Source organism: Patagioenas fasciata, chromosome 6 (assembly GCF_037038585.1).
Source record: "Patagioenas fasciata isolate bPatFas1 chromosome 6, bPatFas1.hap1, whole genome shotgun sequence".
In the NCBI taxonomy this organism is placed as follows: Eukaryota; Metazoa; Chordata; class Aves; order Columbiformes; family Columbidae; genus Patagioenas; species Patagioenas fasciata.
This window is the reverse complement of record NC_092525.1, coordinates 34,723,408-34,746,297: the sequence shown is the minus strand read 5'-3', so window position 1 is coordinate 34,746,297 and position 22,890 is coordinate 34,723,408. Positions and strand designations below refer to the sequence as shown.

The 22,890-nt window shown below is 36.3% G+C and overlaps 1 protein-coding gene across 7 annotated transcripts in view; it reads right to left on the bottom strand.

Moving 5' to 3' along the window:
- Positions 1-1,971: 1,971 nt before the first annotated feature.
- The window catches only part of TTLL7 (tubulin tyrosine ligase like 7), a 65,551-nt gene continuing 44,632 nt past the window's right edge, over positions 1,972-22,890 (bottom strand). For 6 of the 7 annotated variants that reach the window (XM_071810499.1, XM_065842488.2, XM_065842489.2 and 3 more), the window contains 7 exons: positions 20,081-20,276; positions 18,949-19,229; positions 16,439-16,573; positions 14,090-14,170; positions 9,667-9,827; positions 7,240-7,413; positions 1,972-3,887 (listed from right to left, as the gene is read on the bottom strand). In XM_071810499.1, the coding sequence (XP_071666600.1) occupies positions 3,767-3,887; positions 7,240-7,413; positions 9,667-9,827; positions 14,090-14,170; positions 16,439-16,573; positions 18,949-19,229; positions 20,081-20,276 (1,149 nt within the window). In that variant the 3' untranslated portion in view covers positions 1,972-3,766. Of the gene's footprint in view, positions 3,888-6,787; positions 6,907-7,239; positions 7,414-9,666; positions 9,828-14,089; positions 14,171-16,438; positions 16,574-18,948; positions 19,230-20,080; positions 20,277-22,890 lie in introns of all 7 variants that reach the window. The other variant, XR_010651686.2, reaches the window with a different exon arrangement.

Sequence of the window (22,890 nt, the reverse complement as noted above, 5' to 3'; positions counted from 1 at the left end):
AGATGTGAAGAGAAAATTTCCTGCCCTGGTTAGGCCCTCAGATTAATATCCTCTACTAATTTTTTAGGTAGGAAGTGATGAGCCTGAAATGGAAATTGAAAGGCAATCAAGAGGCACTTTAGGGCCTTGGGACAACAGGTTAAGAGATCAGGCGTACAAGTAGTGTTCTCCTCTCTCTCAGGGTATGATGAGGAAAGATATAGGAAGACCCAATACCTGGCTGCAGGACTCGTATCACCAGCAGAATTTTAGGGTTTTTGTTCATGGGTCAGTTTACATAACATCTGACCCCAATAATCCAAGGGGAAATGGCTGGCAGCCTGCTACACCACTTAGACACACATGAGTCTATTGGGCCAGACAGGATCCATCCAAGGGTACTGAGGGAGCTGGCAGAGGTGATCACTAAGCCACTTCCAATTATATGACAGCAATCCTGGCTAGCTGGTGAGGTCCCAATGGACTGGAAGTTGGCAAATGTGATGCCCATCTACAAGAAGGGCCAGAAGGAGGATCTGGGAACTACAGGCCTGTCAGTCTGACCTTGGTGATGGGGAAGGTCATGGAACAGATCATCCTGAGTGCCATCACACAGCACATACAAAACAAACAAGCCATCAGGCCCAGTCAGCATGGGTTTATGAAAGGCAAGTCCTGTTTGACCAACCTGATCTCCTTCTATGACAAGGTGACCCACTCAGTAGATGAAGGGAAGTCTGTGAATGTTGTGTACTTAGACTTCAGTAAAGCCTTTTGACACCGTATCCCACAACATCCTCCTGAAGAAGCTGGCAGCTCATGGCCTTGATGGGTGTACTCTGTGATGGATAAAGAACTGGCTGGACTGCTGCGCCCAAAGAGTTGTGGTGAACAAGCCAATCCAATTGGCGGTTGGTCACGAGTGGTGTTCCCCAGGGCTCAGTATTGGGGCCAGTGCTGTTTAATCTGTCAGTTATGTGGATGAAGGGATTGAGTGCACCCTCAGTATGTTTGCAGATGACACCAAGTTTTGTGGGAGTGTGGATCTGCTGGAGGGTAGGATGGCCATACAGAGTGATCTGGACTGGCTGGATTGTTGGGCTGAGGCCAGTTGTATGAGGTTCAACAAGGCCAAGTGCCAGGTCCTGCACTTGTGTCTCAACAACCCCAGGCAGCGCTACAGGCTCGGGGAAGAATGGCAGGAAAGCTGTCTGGCAGAGAGGGATCTGGGGGTGTTGATTGACAGTCAGCTGAGCATGAGCCAGCAGTGTGCCCAGGTGGCCAAAAAGCCAACAGCATCCTGGCTTGTATCAGGAATAGTGTAGTCAGCAAGACTAGAGAAGTGATTGTGCCACTGTACTTGGTGTTGGAGTGCCCCACCTTGAATACTGTGTTCGGTTTTGGGCCCCTCACAACAAGAAAGACATGGAGGTGCTGGAGAGAGTGCAGAGGAGGGCAGTGAGGCTGGTGAGGGATGTGGAGCACAGGTCTTGTGAGGAGCAATTGAGGGAGCTGGGGCTGTTTAGCCTTGAGAAAAGGAGGCTGAGGTGAGACCTTATCGCTGTCTACAACTACCTGAAAGGAGGTTGTAGCATGGAAGGTGTTGGTCTCTTCTCCCAAGCAGCAAGATGAGATGGCCTCCAGTTGCACCAGGGAAGGTTCAGACTGGATATTAAGAAAAATTTCTTCACAGAAAGGGTTGTGAAGCACTGGCACAGGCTGCCCGGGGAAGCGATGGAGTCACCATCCTTGGAGATGTTTTAAAAAGGTATAGATGAAGCTCTTAGGGACATGGTTTTATACTAGATTTATGTTATGGTTGGACTCGATGATCTTAAGAGCCTCTTTCAATCAAAATTATTCTATGATAAAAAGGGGGAAAAAGGCATGTGAACCTACTATCTAAGGCTCTGTTTGAGTCTGGCAAACTAAGCTGGAAGCTGGTTTTATCCTTATGGTCAAAGGCAGAATACAATGGAAGCCTCCCCCAAGAAGAGAGAAATTACAGCTTTTATTAGGTCTCACAGATAACAATAGTATGCTTTATCAATAGTCACTGTATGGACCAAAAGAGATACACAATTAATGTGAACATACTCTATTACTGAACTAGTATTACCACAAAAAATGAAAAAGACTTTTCCAGACCAGAAGACTGCTTGTATTTGGCTAATCCCAAGAGATGTTTTTAACTGTTTACGAATAGCCTCTCATTATCGTAGATCCTGCAGTTCTAGAGGTGAGGCACTACAGCACAGGCATCAAAAATCTCACCCAAATTCCCAGTTTTAGATATGCTGTGACTAAAATTTTTTAAAATTCGTTGCAGACAACTTCAGTTTCAAATTTCTTAAGTGTCTTAAATTAGTCTTAAGTCTCTGGATATCAAAAACCTCTAACATATTTGCTCCTGAGGATAATTAGCCCCCAAATTATTCATTTAAGTATACCTGAAATATATCTATAATTTACAAACACGTTCCAGGGTTACAAGATTGGTAAGTAAACAAGTCTTTGGTAAATAATTACTACTCCTTTCTATACTCAGTTAAAAAAATTCATTTTTAAATCTAGATTAACTGATTTTTTAAAATAATTATTTCTATAATGAATAAGGCTCATATGGCACAACGCTGAGTGGAATGAATTGGTGTACCAAAACCTGAATGATGCTTTCGGGTTACAAGTCCTGTTAATAGTAGATTTCTGCTCTGGCTCATTTCTTTTTGTGCCCTTCAGCCAGATCCAGGAAGCTGAATCTGAATGGAGGCTTTCTAATTAATTAGATTTCCAACATTTACAGGTGCCAGCAATCTAGAAAATACTGTCCATTGCAGGGGTACATTCTAGCGTAGGTACTGGGTTGTATGTTAGAAACTACAAGAAACCAATTAGATTACGGTTGAAATAATACATTACAGCTGCAGTATTTCCTAAAAATGTTTGCTTTTCCACTTGTGCAGTGAAACAGAAAAACTATGCACTATGCAAGCCTGTGCAAGCCAGAGGTGACTGCTTGCTCCCAAAGGAAACCTAAAGGCACAGGACATAGGTAATGGGAGTGAAAAACTGGTAACAAACATTGGTTTCCACTTTATTACAAGAATCCAATTAGACACTGAATGCCTAAACTGATGTTTTTACTGTTTATGTGCTAGATGCCTTCACTTTGGCTGAAAGATACCATACCACATCCTTTAAGAAAAATAGCAGCATTAAATATATCTTGTAATTTCAGAGGAGAAATAAAAAAATGTCTGCCTCAGGTTTGGCTTAAAGAGTTTTGGGGATTATTTTAAACGTGTCTAAGAAATGATCAGATGATTTTTTATGACTGTTGCAGTTTTACTGTTCTACTACAGTTTTTAAATCATCTTCCTTATTAAAGGATAAATTACATTTGAGACAATAAATCATATAACTTTACAATAAATAATATTCAAGTCAAAGTATTGTACTTACAAAATAATATAACACTGTAATAGGATCTTCAAGATCAATTCCATTTTATATATTCTGCAGCAAAAATTACATTTCTAGTAGGAAGGAATTACTCATAAACCTAGCAAGATCTACACATTCACATGTGTGTGTAAACAACTTAACAAGGTTTATTATATTTCCCAGAAAAGCTATGCTTTTACAGTAGGTTTTCAGCTAAATTTTATCATAATATGGTAGCAATTATATAACAGTGCTTTTATTTAGCTCCATGACAAATTTTAATTTGAAAAAAAAAATAGATGGAGTGTCATTATTTACAAAGAACAGCAACTTTCCTTTTGTTTCACAAATGACTGTATCTGTGTGTGAACAAAATGTTATGGCGAGGCATTCCAGATGAACTGCAGCTAAGGTTGGACGAGGATGATTTCATGATGAACAGTGAAGGTCCTGACAATAAATACCTAGAAAGGATATGAAAAATATAGCAGCATTTACAGGCAAAGTGACATTCAAGAGTAAAAGAATTAGTTGTTCATGCGCCATACCTTAAAACTATTGTATCAAAGAAACTACATACAATAAATACTACTTATGAAACATAGAGGGCACTAGGCACTAGCTAACTCAGGAAACAGATCTAAACTCAGAGAAACTCTCAGCAAAATTTCAAGATGTTATATGAGGATCAAACATCTTTCCAGTCCTTTATGTTTGAAGCAAGCAGATAAATAAAACAATGGCAGCCTGTGTAACACTACTGCCAAAAATTAATACTTCACCCACTGTTCTGTTATTATAGAACTATTTATTCAACTTATACTGGATAAAAACTGCAATTGGTGTTAAACAGCTTATAAAACATTAAGTTGTAAAAAAAGTGGATCAGTGAAGAAACAGAAATTTTCAGCTTTGGTTTCCAGTTCTAATTCTCCACAAATAGACATGCTATCATCACTACTCTAGTAAAGCAAGAAACAATGATGCTGCAACCTAGTCAGTCACATCAGTGATTATTAACCTTTTAAATTCAGACAACTATATAGCCTGTATTTTAAGTAATACTACAAACAGTAATTTATCAAATGCTTAATATTCATTCTTCAAATTTTTCACATTTTCAGTTCCTAATAGTTAACTGCGGAAGTCATCAGATGAGGACAGTAAGTGTGTAAAAGTAACCTCCACACTAAATCAGAATTTTGTAATGAATTATGTCAATGTTAGGATGGATTAACACAACACACTGTATAAACTATTGCTTAAAAATTGTTGCATCATTCTAGTGAATCATATTGGTTAATGATGAATAAGTTAAAACACTGATCCTACTAATCACATCAATACAGCATCGCAATGGGAGACAACATTTGGTTTAAGCTTTGAGAAAAGCTGTTATTAGAAAAATACTATCACCAATATATTTTTTAAACAATTTACAAAAAAATAAAGTCTGATTTGGTATGGGTCGGTGTTAAGCTTGGCAGTTCATTACATTGCCGGACTGAGTCCTACTGTTGCTTGACGATATAGTAAAAAAAAAAGCATGCTTCCCAGAGAATACACCATGTATTAGATAAGATTATTTAGCAAGCTGTAAGGATCTAGCAGTAGATGGGATTTTTTTTAGATTTTGCAACCTAGGTGAATAAATCAAAGTACAAATTCTAACTTTTTACACGGTTTGATTTTAGCTATTATTTTAAAGATATTTTGGTATAGTTTTTGAGCTCTCCTATTGTTTTCGATACACTTTTAATTTTGTGAGGGAAAAAAATGACATTAATGCACATTTACATTAATACTCCCATTCATTCTCTTCATGGCACATCGTGGATTTATGGTGTGGCGGTGAGACTGAGAACAGAATTGAAAAGTGAAAAAATAAATCTGTGGCTGCTTTCATTATCTTCTCTCTTCCTATTCAAGTAAATTTTCTCAGCTAGACAGTTATGTATTTGTAATCTTCAAACGCTTTAGTTTCACAAACATTTGTTTCATAAACACAAAGAAAAAATGGTTTGTGCTCAGAAAAAAGTTATTCTAATTAGATTTTATAAAATCTTGAAAAAATGGACTTCTTGTACATTTATTAAATTATACTCTGATCTCAAAATTCACAAAATTTAGCAGAGTCAAGAAAACTATTATTGGTAGGGCAGATTCTTATATCATTTAAAAACAGAAGCCTAGATGAAAAGTGAAATAGCATTGTGGTTATCCCATTTCTACAACAATAGTTCATTACCCTACAATTGTGGGGCATAATGGGCAAGAACATTTATTTCCATATATATCTTCCATTTCACAAATTCAGAATACCATGGTTAACTAGCATATTGCTGTGTCCACAGTACAGATGTAATATTTGTGGAGATTTAATCAGAGTTGTCATGACACTATCACTGAAGACATGCTGGTATTTAGGATACAGAGGGCTTAGATTAATCTAGCCTGTGAAATTTATGAATAAACTTCCATTCACCATCCAAAGAAATACAGAAACAGGAGATGAGAAAGTTCTGTTTGCTGCAGTACATTAGAGCAATCTGATCAGTTTGAAAAGTTTGTGGTTGGCCATGATGAAAAATTTGCTGCAGTACTAACAGTAAAAGCAATAAAAACTTCAAGGTTGAAGATTTTCTAGTCTTAGCTAATCCAGATGACTTTACCATACTCCTGTTACAGCTCAGTAGATGTTAATATTGAATACGGTTTGTTTTGTGGCTAACATACTTCTGCTTTTGCTGTGACCAAACCAAGTGAGTTTCTGGTTGGCTTTAAATTATGTTAGAGTGCCTTAAGATCCACATGACAATAACAAATGGGTTCAGTGTATCAAATAACTAGTCTGAGATATAGCAAGTAAGCAATTAAGTCATAAAATAAGTTTAACAGATAATATATCAAAGGTCTGCTTTGCATGTAATATTTAACTCAGAAATCCCTTCTATGAAATAATGTCTGTAAGATGTTTTATATAAACAAAGCATTTGTAAGTTTATATATATAATAATTCCAATTGCCATTATGGATAGAAATTGGAACCTCAGTAATTTGAAAATTACATTTCATTCTTCACCTACAACTGTTAAATTGCAGATCGCAGACTCCCACAGTTGGAGCATTTTCAGTAATCCCTACACTGACAACATTATAATCCCTATTGTAGCCAGTTGGAGAAATAAACCAGCCAATGGAGAATCGGGTAAGTGCCAAATAATTTCTTTACTATATGATGCTGTTTTGCAAGGTTTGAAAATATATTTACGCTCTGTGAGATGAACAATAAAACTTTCAATGTGCAGGTTTTGGAAATCAACTTTGCAAAACTGTGCAATACAGTAAATCAGATGGCACTTACCTGACCCTTGGCTGGAACTGTGCCCCTACAGCATCCCACTGTGAATGTGACGCCAGAAGTATCATATATGTTAGGATACCTCTAGGAATGCAAATCTGGAATCAGTGACTTTGAGGGATCTGAGAAGGGGAAGAAAGGAAATTCTCAGTTTACTTTATGGAAAGCCTCTGCTGCAGCTACTTGGGCAGTAGACAACCAAGATTTTAATAAGTAGCTTCACACAAAATCTGTGTATTTAGTCTTCTCTTAGCAGCTCTTCCTGAGTAGGCTAGAGAGACCTGAGCAACAGAAACTCGGGAGCAAGGGAAATGTTGGGAGTATTGCACTTTGGTTTTTTTAATACATAGTGAACTAGGCTTAAAGAAAGTCTAGTGGTAGCAACGTAGACTGAAAGCTGTTCCAATATTATCCTTTATACTTATAACTTAGGAAGAGAATATTGAAATGTATACCTTGTATCATCCCAGTAGGGGCTAATCCCAGTTGGGGATCCTCTTGAATCTGATGAATATTTGTAAACCACCAGCAGGCAGTGTTTACAAAGTTGTACTATTCGTCGGCAACACTGGAGTTGCTCAGGCGTCACCACCTCTGTGCTTTTACTGAATATGGTTTCCCAAGAGCTCCTGTTATGGAAGAAGACATGATTTCATGTTCTCTGTCACAAATTGCAATTTGAGAGCTTTACTGCTTTGTATCAGATGTAACAATAGAAGAACAAGAAAAAAAGTATGACCTTACCTCTTTACAGGAAAGGTCTATACTATTTAACACAAATGGTGGCAGATACTGAGTCCAAAACACAAATTAAGAAGTTAATCTTCATATGTGAAATGTCCACGGCCATTTTTCACTTGGTTTGTTCCTTAAAGCATTTATAGGGCCATTACTTAGGTTTAGCACATAAAGATTTACTGTCAGATTATTTATATGAGTCTTAAAACAGGAATAAGAAAAAGCACTTACTATTTTTAACAAGCTACCACCTGAGTGCAAATGTGATGTGACATTAAAGGAATTAATAAAAATAATAAATGATTTCTAAATGTCTACACAGCATAATATTACTCTTCTTCTAATTCAAGTACGTGACACTAAGAAACAAATACTAAACTAATTTGCAGGAGATTAGTACGTGCTCTGCTTCCTTATCCAAATAATCATATGAGGAGAGTTTCTCAGTTTAGTCATTTAAATACTACTTGTCATTCCATCTGCTCATATGGGGTTGGTCTTCTACAATTACGCACAACTTGCAAAGTATACCTATAGACGTATTCCTTTTTCAAATGCAGACCATCATGCTGTTGTTTTCTTAAAAAGCCATTTCTCTTTCCAAAAAACCCCAAACCTTCCCATACCAATATGAGCCAGGTATGTTTTACCACGAAAGATGACAATAGTTCTTTGCACACACCTCAACCCTCTGGTTTGTGCCAAATTCTGACCAGATTACAGATTGATACATCTGTTTTAAAGGCAACATGGTCCCTGTGAAGACCTTTTTTCAGGTAAAACATTATCCAGTAGCACAGATAGTTTGTAAGCTTAAGGTTTTTTGTTTGTTTAAGAAAGAAGCAAAAAGTGAGAAAAATCTGTTACATCTGGCTTCCACATAGCATCCAGGATGATTTAACCTTGGTCACTGACATCAGCAGTAGATTTCACAACCCTGCTGTGGGAGGTTTGTCCTTAAAACAACATCAAAGAACCAGCAAGCTTACTTCTGCCTAGTGGGGTTTTTAAAACTACACCATATTAGGATGGAACTATGAACATCAATGACTAAAAGATAGTCTCTATGTATAGCCCAAGGAACTGATGACCTTTTGGATACTCTCAGATCCTTCTTCTTACCGACCATTTTGAGGGGAAACAATTAACAAGTGCATAATGTGCATTCTCTACATATCATAAATGACTATATGTGAAGAACGTATTGACCTGATTCCTTTGTTCATATAATACACACAAATTCCATCAGCATACTATTGTGTTTGTTGTATTCATTTTCAATAAATCTCTAAGAACACCTTATGCAAGCTAATCAACTCCCCATTCTTTATACATTCTATATACTTACAGAGAAAATCTGTTTTTGCATGCAATATATTTCATATTTAAACATTTTTATTTTTATTTTATGAAGAATTTGGCAGGTGGGAGGGATTCTTTTATACCTATGATCTGATCCTCCAAACCTATCCTTACATAACTGCCTTTGATTTCACAAATGTAGATTTTGAATTGTAGGATATTGAATCTTCCATTTATGGCCTGATCTATTTTTCCTCAACAGAAAACTTGTATTTGCTACCCAAACCAAAAACATCTGCTTACCTCAGTGTGGATATTTCCTATTTTGTATATACTTCAATTCCCACCAGTGTGGGAACCAGTGAATGTAATCAAGCACAGTGAATGTAATCAAACCCATTACTTGTAAATAACAGAACTGACATGGCATTTGGCATGAGATGTCAGCTGCACTTCTGAATTCTTCCCTTCTAAGTCTTGACCTCAAATAGATACGACAATGATTTCTGCTGATGGCAAGTCTATGTTTGACATTTACAGTGGTCAGGCCTCAAAATTGTGTACCATCCAGTGAAAGAGTGGACCTAAAGCTCAGATATTTTGAAAATTAGATTTTTTTCTTAAGGTCATTGTATTTGTAAATACATAACTAAATGTATGCTTCCATTACTGAAATGGTTGGCCTAGATGATTAGATTTTTAATACTATATGTTTGGATATTTATAAAACAATTTCCATGTATTACAGCAATCTCTTGAATGAAAATGAGCAACAAAGTATGTCAGCATTGATTTTAATTGTGAAGGTATGAAGAAGACCAAGATACAAAAAATAAGCTTACCCTGAATTACAGAAACAGTTCCATAGACCTTGACCATGGCTCCAAAGTAAGCGATTAAATACACGGTTGAAGAGACGGTACAGATGTAAATTTTCAATGTCTGGAGCCTTCCAGACACGCTGTAGAACTGCACGAACACTTCTCTTGACTATATCCAAAACCTGGGAAGGAGTATTCCAAGCAAATCAAAGCAAAGGCATATTGCAAAACCTAAACCCAACTGTTCAGTGATTCACTGCACGCATACACATAAACACACACACAAGATGACTGCATAACTCTGAATTCCCACAGATGTCTATGTTTCATTTCTGTGCATTCATCAGCAAACTTTTACGATACACTTTCTCTGTCAATAACATTTTGCAAAGTCAAATCAAAATATTTTCTTTTTATTACAAAAAAGTTTGTTTCTATTTTTTCAGTCTGTTCAATACTAGCTCATTTAAATTACAAAAAGAGTTTAGAGAGAAACAAAATGGACACAATTGCAGACTAAAAGCAATAAAATTAACAGCCCAAATATATATTTGAATATCATGTTGTCTTCTTTTTCCACCCTCTTAAAATACTATTTTATAAATGAGTAGAATGTCCTGAAAAGCTGCAAACTACTTTTAGTTTAATGTCTGTTTAAGCTCAGTGTTACCCTAGATCAAACCTTTTTAGTTTACCTTTCATGCAGGGAACAGTGTAGTGAAATCAATAAGAAAGAAAATAATCAGCAAGAGATTTAAAATAGCAATGTTTATAGAAGCACAGCAGATTTATTATATATGGACTCCATTTAAACGCAACTGTAAGGATGCAGGTGAAGAAAAGGCTGAGCTGCATTCGATAGAGCACAGAGAGCTCTACCCAGCAAGTCTTGGCTACTCAGTGCACACACATACTCAGAGACAGTCACACATCCTACTCATCAGAGTCCTCCGGGATACACCTTTGCACATCCCAGGGACCTTTCCCACACAAATGGCTGTGATTGTACACACCCTTTCAAACCAACTCAGTCCCTAAATTACAGAAAGGATCAACCATACTTTTCTTTATGCTGACTAATAGTAATTTATCTCCCTGTGTGAACCAGAACAATTTCACCCCATGTAGATTCTCTCACTGGTCTAAAAGACATGAACAAAGAACTATGGTGTCAAAGTAGAGTTTTTCCTTTCACTTTAGCACTTGGAGTTGGAGAAAACTAAGGACTGAACCTCGCATCTTAAAGCAAGACACAGACTGCCAGGTAGTCTGGAAAAAAACTTTTTCTGTTTTGACTATGTTGATACTGCCAATATGCCAGAGGGAAAAAATCCCGGTTAATCGTTCTTAATTTGCAAACATGGCCTCAATCATCCATTTAAGAAAAGAGACAAAGCATTGCACAAGAGCTGGAACTTCACGAAACCTACATCCTCATTTTTCTAATTTCCCTAGTTTGCCTTCATCTTTCTGTTTACTTTAATTTACATCATTTACTTTAGCACAACCAATTATTTAGGTGTAACAGAACAAAATGCTATGAAAGAGTGTATTCAAAACCCTCTGGTAACCATCAAAACACTTTACAAGAAATTATATAAAGTGATGTAACATGAAGCAGTCACAATTCCTCCCATACAAAATATCTTTTTCATAAAAGTCTTGGGAGGCTAAATTTCATTTTAACATGTATTGATTTCATTGGTTTACTCTCAACTTGCTTCTAAATACCTCTCCTACCTCTGCTGTAATGCTGGAATATTACACGCTAAGAATATCAGCAAAAGTTTAATTTTTCTACATCACGTTGAATAATTGTTAAGCAAATACAGCTGTCAGGGATGAACACCGTGAAATCTAGTACATTGCCCAGGTATTTTCTTCTTGCGTGTTAGAATTTCCCCGTAAGTATAGAGAAGGGGCTGAGTTTCTGTTTTGTATTTCACAAAGTTGCAGAAGGTCCCTTCGAGACAGATTCCCTACTTGCATAAATATTCTGTACCTTGAGCTTGCTTCTCCTTTATCCACCTCATTGGAATATAAAACATACTTCTTTCAAAATCAACAAAAGCTTACACATTTGGCAGCCCTCAGCTGCAATGTCATTGTCAAAGTTAATCCGTTTTTATAAACTACCCTTGTAAGAATAACTTTCTGATTGCTTGAAGGGATTGAGGTTAAAAGCAGTTTAAAAGAAAAAGGCAAATCATTTCCAGTGCAAGCAAAGATGAAGGGCCCAGCAGTGCTTCAGGAATTATAAGTCTCCTAAGTTGTAAATGATGTTCCCACAAGAAAAGCAAAGAAATACACCCTTCTGATTGCACCGTTTTTGCTAATAACGACATAGCATATCAACCTATATCATCTTGACTTTGTACATGTGCCCTTGGTTTTACATGACTTTCAGTCAAATAAAGGACAGAACCACCCTTCACTGACAGATTTCTGAAATAACACTTATAGGAGAAGATGTTGACTAAATTTGAAAGTTTAAAAAAACACACCACACACAATAACCAGACAGGCACAGGTAAATTAAGCCAGATGGCCCAAAGGAGCTTAGGAAGGGCAAGTGGAGAATGTAAACAGCCTCAGTCCCTCAAAGAGCAGATTTTTCACTCTCCCTGTGGCAATTCCTTCCCATAGTTTTGGGGAATGTCCTATGGAGAAGGCTTGAAAGAGACATCTTAACCAGTCTTGTGTGAAAGCCATGAATCTCAGTTGCAACGATGAGTCCAATCTAGTGACTTCTTGCCACACTTGTGGCATCATAGGTTTTAAAAAGCAATTCTAGCAACATATCCCACACCAGTTCCAACTGTCCCAAAGATTCCTGCTGAGAAAATGAGATCTCCATTGCAGCAGTAGTGTGAGTTTTGGGCCCTGGTATGTATGTATGTACGTATGTATGTATGTATGTATGTATCCCTCCTGTCCTAGCAGTTCTTCCTCCGTATCACCATTTTCTACAAGCCCCCACTAAGAATCAATCTGGTTTTGGGCAAAAGGTTACAGCTGCCATATTCACACAACATGTGCATGTGTATTGGGATTACAGCACTCTTTCCTGTAATTAAAAAGAAATACGAGATCATTTGAAGCAAAGGACTATTCAGCAGAACTGCTGTAGATATCAAACAAACATGACACTATTTCAGTCAATGAAGTTGGTTGCTCTACTGATTCCTGTCAATGGCACAAGAAATAATTCTGCTAAATTATAGATCTGAGCTGCCATTTGACATGGGTTGAGAAGAACTTTGATTAAATTATAGCCTACATTTCCAAGTTCTTCTTCAGTTTGTCATGTCTAATTTAGTTTTAGAAAGCTGTGTGGACACATATTCCGTTTAATATCTGTACTTAGCTTGAACAATCCAATATGTTTTTATCATATGACATCACATTAAATAGACATGTTTTCTCCGTCCAGTATGAAATACAAGCATTTAATGCAATATTCAATAGAATATGATCTGAGGATCACACTGCTGATTTTATAAAATGTGATTTGAAATGAGGATCTGAAATCATTCTTCCCGCATTCTCTAAAAACCTACAGATCTTTTCCAATTATCATGTTTATCATGTGTGCAGCATTTTGATTAAGTTACTTTCTTTTATGGTCTATAAAGACGGATTGCGAAACTGAAACACACAGTTATTAAATGCCTGGACCTGGTATGCTAATTCTCATAATTGGTCTTTCTCTGTCTCAGTCACTGACACAAAATACTACTATATTATTTCTGCTGCAGTAAGGAAAATAAATATGACACTGGGAAGATGATTTTGACTGACATACGTCATACAGATACGACATACATACTACCGTATGTCAGGTTTTAAACAGATTAAAAACTGTTTAGATGTTATGCACAACAGTAGCTCCTAGGTAGCAAATGAGTGAAGACAGAATGATAAATATAATTAGTCCTTTGCAAGACTAGACCACTTAGTCGAACATTATAACAATGTCAATAATCTTCGCTTGGCAGGTCTATTTTTTATTCAACATGATCTATTGTAATACTGTGGGTCAAAGACTCGAATAACCAAGTGCAGTATCACTAACTCTAATGGAGTTTTGATTTGCCTGGTCTGAAACTGCTGACTGGTTTATCCCTTATCAATCAAATCTGTTGAATCAATACACTTCTAAGAATATTTGCTAAAAATTAGGTATGTAAGCACTGGTCATGTATTTGTTTGCTTTTCTTTCAGCAGACTAATTTTTTGATAAATTGTTTTTGAAAATGTATTCCAGAATAATTATGCTTGTCTTAATACAGAGCAACATAACTTTCTGCCCTGGAATTCATTCATATATATGTTAGTATTAATAGCTTCTCAGGTCACTCTCAGCTACTGCTAAACACTAGTAGAAACACTGCTATGTGTCTATTTCAGATGATCTTCAGCAAATGAGATATATGTCACTTACTTTTCGTTGCTTCACAGAATCCAGTTTTACCAACCAATAGGATGCCACTTTTGTTTTATGATACTTCCAATTATCCATAATCTGTAGTCATTGCAAACACAGGATAAAAGAAATACACATAAAAACAACTGAAATCTGGCATTCCATTCATGAGTATTCCTAATGCTAAAAAGTATGAGCACCTAAAAAACATCTGTGAAAATAACTTTTCTCTGAAAGAAACAGAAAAATATTTGCAAATTTATGTGGGGGAATGTTTGCAAAGACTTGTGCGATCTTTCAGTTTAATTCCACCCTCTTTTCCACCTGATTCTTACAGTTGTATGCAACAAAGCAGGTAGAAACTTGTCTTGACTGATTCAGCTTGGATTCCTCGAACACAGCAGTAAGTTCAATAATGCATAACCATTAATCTATTTAAATTGTGAGGGTTTTTGCTGCATAAAGGACATTAGACATACTTTGAAAACATCCTTTCTATAAATGATCCCATATGAATTGCAACACTCTCCTTTTATGATGTCTAAGTGCTATCAAAATAGCTCAAGCCATGAACATATTTTTATTTTTATTTTGTTGTTTTATCTTTCTATTTTATTCTTTTCCAGATGTACGACAAGTTCTGTCTCACTGATAACTAATATGCCATTGCTTGTTTCCTTGCATGCTGAAATATTATTTCCCATCAGAAACTGGTTAAGGCCAGAAGAATTTATAAAAGAATCCTGAAATAAGTGCATGTATAACCATGATAATGTTATATGAGAAAGCACCACTAGATGGAGTGCGTACACATGGTCCCACACTACATAAATGCACACACACTCTCATGTGTCTGAAAGATAAAATTTAATGAAGCGTTTTATTTCTGCTTCTAAGATGAGAAACTCAATACACTAGTTATGAATGCTCTCTTCCAGAATCACTGAAATCAACCATCATTACAGGAGAATTCCTTTCCACTGTGATGTAGTTGCACAGATTAGTAGAGACATAACCAACATTTTGAAAGCTCACAGAGCTAAGAGCGTTTCTGGCTGGATAATTAATTAGATGAATTTTAATACACGGTGGACTGTGCTTCCTACATCAGAATACAGGTGTTAATTTAAATTACTAGATACCTCCATAGTTCTACTAGACTAAGAAATGAACTTCTATCTTCACTTTTTTCCCTTTTCCAAGCTGAAATTAGTTTCTTCACACTAGATATTTTAAAAGGATTTAGATGTCATGTATTTTCTGCTTAAATATCTTATTATTAGGTGTTGCTTTTTAATTGCCCTTTAGATTGGGCATTGTTTCACGTGTCTGATACCAAATTATGAGGCTCATGACAATGTTGGATGCAAGAAAGGGTAAGCTGGCACACCAGAAGAGGCAAAAAGAGTGTGACCAATGTTCTTTATAACTAACAAACTGTTGTGGTTTAATCAGGCAGGCAGCTGAACACCAGACACAGCCATTCGCTCAGCCCCACCTCACAGGAGAATGGGAGAGGGAATCGTAAAAAGGAAAACCTTGTGGGTTAAGATAAAGACAGCTTAATAAGACAGAAAGGGAAAATAATAATAATAATATTAAGAATAATAGAATATATAAAACAAGTGAGGCACAATGGCAATTGCTCACCACGTGTCAACTGCCACCCAGTCAGTCCCGGAGCAGTGGTGCCCTGGGCAGCTTCCCCCAGCTTTCTACACCGAGCACGCTGTCAGATGGTGGGGAATGTCCCCTGTGCCCCATCCCAGCTCCTTGTGCACTTGGCACAACGTGAGAGGCTGAAAAGTCCTTGACTGCTCGACAACAACTAAAACATCAGTGTGTTATCAACTTCATTCTCATTCTAAATGCAAAACATGGCATCGTACCAGCTACTAGGAAGAAAACTAGCACTATCTCAGCTGAAACCAGGACACCAAGTTCCAGTTTGCCCTGCAGCACACCAGTCTGAGTTCTCTACCTAGCGTGCCGGCTCAAGAGCAAGTTAAACATGTCAGGGTCTGCACTAACAAGATCAGATGAAATATAAACTGTTAATGAATTGTAACATTCTTCTTAGCTTAAAGTTTAAACTTTCTCTACAATGAAAAACTGAATTTCCTAACCTTCCTGATTGTTTCTCATATATTTTATAAAGACATAGGAATGTTTTCAGTGTTGCTCTTTTAAGGTCAGAAAGTATGCAAAAGCCCCAAGCCTTCAAAATCTTTTGAATTATCCTGAGTTTTAGAAGTTTTAAGGCCACAGGAACTTATGAATCTTAAGCTGAGCTTTATACTTTATTTTAGTAGCCTAAATAGTAAGTGCCTAGCCTGCTATTCTTCTTTCTTATTTACAGATACTTACATCTTCTATAATTAATTCTGATTCTTCATCTGTTTTTCCTGGGAACTTCATTCTCATGTCATTGATAATGAGAAGAGTCTCTTTTGTCAAAGCAACTTCTTGTTCTTTTGTTTTCTGTTGCAGCAAAGACTCACTCTAAAAAACAATATGAAGCAGAGGAAAAATTTCAGGCATATCATTAGGTTACATTACAAATACATTTCCTTGACAAAAGTAAATTCTGAGTAAATTAAGTGACATAAAATATATTATTAGAGTGTGTAGACATATCTAATACAAAACTAATATACACACATACGCCTCATGTACCAGTGCATCATCTTTATTTATAGTTGCCAAGAAATTAAATACAAACTGTTCAAATATAAGTTTCTTTTTCAAGAATGAAATTCAAGATTTTTAGGCATTTCTAAATCTTTGTATATTGTAAGAACTACAATATTACTTAAGGATATTTCTGCTTAAGTAAGTGATAAATATTTTTGAACTTAACAAAATATTTTGCTAGATGATACACAATAATGTGGCTGAAATAATAAGATAGCAAATATTTACAAATCCAGTTTGTTTATAACTGCTGGAATAATGTGTCTGTAATTCTCGGCTACAAATGGCACGTTCTAAACTTAGTTTCCACACCTTTAGACTACATATGGATCTCAGCAGGCTCCAGAAGTGGCAATATACTGCTCTTTTCTTGCCTAAAGGTTGGATAAACTAATACTTTATCACACACAAGTGACTTCTTCTAAGTTACAGCTTATCAATTTAAATTTTATTCTATAGCAGTAATATATATTATTCTTAGTTGCAAAAATAATTATGAACAGCATTTCATTCACAATACAGTGCTAAGTTACGAGTATTTCTTATCCATTCTGTGAGTAATTTTATTCACATTATTTTAAGAAGCATGACTTCAGTTGTATCATCCAGCATAATTGTTCTGTATATCAAGATCACCTCTGTGGTGGAGCTTTCTCAATGAAAAAGAGAGTATGGTTTCTTACTAATGTTCATTTAAGTGAGTAGCCCATTTTTAATGTCAGATGGCAAGAGACTGTTTTTAATCTTTCAGTAATTTGTATTTGATATAAAGTTAATGTGAATAGAAAAATCTATATTAGCCCTGTCACATTAAACTCTCAGAGTACATCTTGATGATAAAAGGGCACTTTTTAAACCTGAGATAGGTAATGTGATAAAAAATATCTTCATCATGTTGTGGTGAAGATACAATCATCTTAATGTCTTTTCAATTCTATTAGCTGACTTTAAAGATGGAAATCCATGTTAAGGAGTATTTCACAAGATGTCAACACACCATTTTAAAAGGATCCTTTTTCATTGTTTAGACAAAGCCTCACAGGCAAAACAGACAATGAGCATTCTACCAGATAAAAAATATTATAAGATATGGTAAATACTATGAAGCAAGTTAATTAGCATTACAAAAGAATTTCTCAGAATTTAAGCTCACCACAATGGAGAAAGGCTGCAAATATGGGTTAAAAGTGTCAATTTGTTTTGCCCCATCTTGAGAAAAATTATTTGGATGATGAAATATGTAGGTTGGAACCAAAGCATGACTGGAAATGCACTGGCACCAGCACACAATAAAATACTGAATGAGGCTGAGGACTGATCCCAGCAAACATTGCCCAGGGATAAGTGGCTATGTGGTACATTATGGAAATACAAAAGAAGTGCCTGCATTGTGAAGGAAATACCAAAACGGATGACAGTCTGGTTACAAAAGGAAAAAATGTATGATTCAGAAGTACATTGTGGAATTACAACTAACCACAGAAATTCTAAACAGCTGAAAGTATTTAATCTGATCTATTTGTTACTACTTAGACTGAGTCTAAATGCCTGTCTCAGGGACTGGCTTCAAAATGAAAGAAGTTTTATCTTCACTCTAAAAAAATGATGGCTTCTGACACAGTTATTGCAGTGGCAAATCCTAAAGATGACAAGACCTATCTACAAAATCTAAATTGTTCACTTTGCAAGTATAGCTCTCCTTTCCCTACAATGGACACCCATACAAAATCTTACTAATATTTTATTCTATTTACCCTTGGTGTATACACTGGGTTTGAAATATTGATGCATTTTTGTTACTGTAAAGATATCGAAGGTAGGCACAACCTTCTTTCAGAACCAACAGTCCCCAAAGAAATCATAGAAACTTGAAGTGAGGTAAAAGACCTTTTTATCTTTAAAAAAAAAAAACAAACAAAAAACAAAAAACACTGTTTAGGAGAGAAGGTTTCCCAGTCACAAAAAATCAGATTTCTATCTGTATTACTGCACCAGGAACACTGAAACATCACAGCTAGTACTCACTGTAAGTCATATGCAGGTCTAGAGCTTTCCTCAGCTCCTGTCAAAATAGCATTGACCATAGTATCTAAGGTTTTCTGACATTGTAAAAACTAGTAATGTGTTTATTGAATTTTAGACGAATGGAACTGATTTTGAATGCAACTGCTGTCTTAACTCACCCCCGATGAGTTCATAGCTCCCAAACTGGGTGTCTGAGAGACTCTGGCTGAAGATGGGCTTCGATTTAAAGAATGAGACCTGTTCACTGAGGATGCACGCTGGATTTGCAGAGGTGCTTTGGCTGAAAAGGGACGTTGTTCTGCTGCCTGTGACTGCATAGTCAAGATTGATATTGAACGAGGGCAGCTTACAGAACGCCTTATTGGACCTGTGGATGAGGTGGGGGATGAACATGGTGGAGATTTTATATTTTTAATCGAAGGCTTCCAGTTCATTCTACCTGCAGACAAATTAAATGAATGATGTAATTACTTATTATTCTCTTATATACTCTGTAAGTAACATTTCTTTCTCATAGTTTGCTTCAGTCAGGTGGACTCCAGTCCTCTATAACATGCATCAGATCTATGACAGAGTGCTCATGCCCTATAGGTCATAGAGTATTGTGGCTACTGTGTGATGCTTCTGGACTGTAAGAATATGGAAGCAGGAGAGAAAATGTGATGGTTGGATCCCATATTTCCAGATCTGGTCTCCTTCATCTGTTCCTGCACAGCTGTACAGTTTGTATTTCAGTTTCCTGCTAAATAAAGGATGCTGCCAAGAACAATAAAATTTTAGAAACAGCGTTACATGTGTGCAATTACATGATGAAATTATTTGGGACAGTACGCCACTAAAACAAAAAATAACACGCTATATCATGTTCAACAGAACATGCTCACACTAACGGTCTGCAACAAGCAAGAAAACAATCAAACAAAAACTATGCAGGGATTTCATCTGGAATATATTACTTTCTATATTCACCAAGATACATTTCTTTATCCGTTCTATACACAGCAAATTCAAGCTTAGTAAGACTACCTTTTACAGGGGAAAAAAATAACAAGCTACTCAAAAAAAAAAAAAAAATCTAAGAGCAAAAAGGAAAATTCCCACCATTTCCCAGGTATATTTTTCTCTTTAGCATTTTTGGAAAAAAAAATTCATTTTTTCCTTTTTAAAAACTTCATTTTCATTATTTTAGAAAAGATTTTCAAGAAGATGAGACAAGCAAACCAGTGTTTAACCCTGAAGGACTTTATATAATTCATCATGAATGCTTGGAAAAGTGATCATTTAACTTACCCGAACGTTCCGAAGATTTGTCTTTATTTTCTTCAAGATCGTATGAAACTTTCTTCTCTTTTTTTTCATTGTGATCTTCCTTTTCAGTTTCTTCTCCCGATTCCAACATACTGCTATCACTATCACAGCTACTATCACTATTGTAGTTCTTGAGTTTTCTTAAGGGCTGTGTGCTTTCTGGCATTGAATACAATGGCTAAAGGAGGAAAAAACAACTTAATTCCTTCATAATCCCAAAAGAACACGTTACTATCACACTAGGTCCCTGATTCAAGCAGGTTGATTTGTACATATTTAAACCCTCTCAAATTCGATTGGAAGGTTGTCCTTAATTTTAGAATAAATGCTTAAATATTTCATTAAATTCCCCACACAGAAATCCTAATCTTTGTCACATGAAGAGCAGCAGAATACAGTAAGGGGTAACAAATTATTTCGAGCCTGACTTACATTACCAGACACACTGAATTATAGTGTGAAATCATAAATCAGGTAATACAGAATACCATTTACAATCAGTTTCAATCCCTCACTGATATATGCAATAACTGAAGCTATAGTTTAACAAAAATCAATGCGAAGTAAAGAAACACATCAGGGAACTTTGGCTGGTAAAAGTTCTGAAAGAGAAAGCGATGAATCCACATCCTGCAGAAACTGACAGAAGACAGCAAGCTGCGCCAGGTGTACTGAGTGTCCCATATGCACATGGGATTCAGTGCCATTAGGTAATTAATCTTGTGCTATTACCAAGGATACTTCAAGACAAAACAAAAAGTAGGAGACAGAGAAACTGATGCAAGAGCAGGAACTAAAAATTAAATTTTTTCATCTTCCACCTACCATCAGGTAGACAAGAAAAATGCAATATCCTCTACTATATCTATTATCTTAAGAAGGCTCATGTGGTCACTTTTTTTTTCCTACATATTTTCTTTCCAGTAACTCTCAGCTATAAAGACGATATGGTGACGGCTGCATCCTCTTAGTCATCTAATGGACTGCAATTAAAACTCCGATTGAAAAAGATCAATATAATTTCTGAACATATTTTGGGTCAGAGTGAAATAGAAGTACTCTCAGGATGAATTTAAATTGCCCTATTATCTTAGCATAATGTAATGCACCAAGATTTATTGTGAATGGCAATTGAAAAAAGCCTCAAAGATACTGTTCCTGCAAGATACACTTTGTAACTAAACATATGCTACCTAAGCTTCTATTCCAGACAAGGAAGAAGAGAGATTTCTGCCACTAACTTAAAAGTGACAGTATGTTCCTGCAAACCCAACCCGTTAGATCAGCTAAGGACAAGTTGAAGAAAAATATTCCATTGAGGAGCATCATGACAATTGTCCAGTTACACAAATAATATTTTGATATCCATCTACTTGCCAAAAGGACAAATTAAGGTGCCTCTAATTGCTTTCTCAAAAATAGCCATTCTAATCACGAAATGCTCATGGAGATATATCGATCAGACATTCCTGATGAGTTATACAAGATATAATAAACATTTTCAATCAAAACTCACAGGGGTGTTAAGATAGATCTCGTTCCACTTATCATATGAATATTCCTCACACAGAATATGCTAAACAAGAACATCCTGCCTGAGACTTCACATCAATTAACAAAAAAGAAAAAGAAAGGTCAGATAAATTATGAAAAAATCATTAATGTCAAATAATAGCTGGATCTGGGTTTAAATTGACCTCTTAAAATAAGAGGTACTTGATTGTTCAGCAATTCCAATGACCTTGATTTTGCCCTCATGCTAACCTGATTTTTCTCTAATTAAACTCATCTGATTTTATATCAGAAGAATAAAAATAAAATTAATTGCTCATTTCCTTTAAAATATCTGTTATTTTATTTCTTTAGTTCTTTTTCCTGCACAAGCAGGTGCAATGTAATGAACACCAGTAAACCACACAGTGTGTAAGGACGAGGTGCCCTCTAGAGGCTACAAATAAACCAGACATTTCTAGAACATATTTCTCAATCTAAGTAGAATTCAGTAACATTTTAATTGCAGGCAAAAATGCCTTCATTCTGGGAAATTCTTGACTTCTACTCTGAGCTCATAATCACGTTCAAATAAAAATAAGCCTGAAATACCTCGCAAATATGGAACAGCTGTTACACGCAAAGCTTATTTATAGACACTGAGCATCTGACCTTCTAACAGCAGCTTCTCTCAGCAGGCCAGTCACTGACTTGTAAGGGACGACAGGAATTTATGACCTTCTGAAAGAACCTTTCATGTTGGGCAACATGATGCAAAAAGTACTGTTCCCTCAGGTTTGTTTTGTCCATGCTAATGGATTTTCATTTGTGGGATTTTATGATTACAAGAAGATGAGTTTTACAGCTGGGTTATTCTCTTACCTGAAAGACTGACAGGCAATAGTAAGTTCTACTGCCTACCTCACTCGCCAGATTTCTATACAGATTTATATTTGGACACTACGTATCTCACAGTAGGCCCTTTACAAGAGGTGGCCAATCAAGTGCATATTACTCGCCACACGCACCTGGCCCTTCACAGGAAAGAGGAGATGCCTGTTTGGTACAAGATACAAGGACCATCCGCAATGGGCATGTGCATTTTGAAGGGAACACGTGAGATATCGTGCAACCAGGGAAGTCTCCAGTCACGTGGCTTCATTGTAGCCATGGTTTAAACGATTGAGAAGGATACCAGGGTCCTAAAAAATATTCAGGAAAAGAGACCCTGTACAGCATGGAGCGTGTACACTGGAAGGAAAAGAAACGATCTCCTTGGATGAGCTAGTTTCACTGCCTTC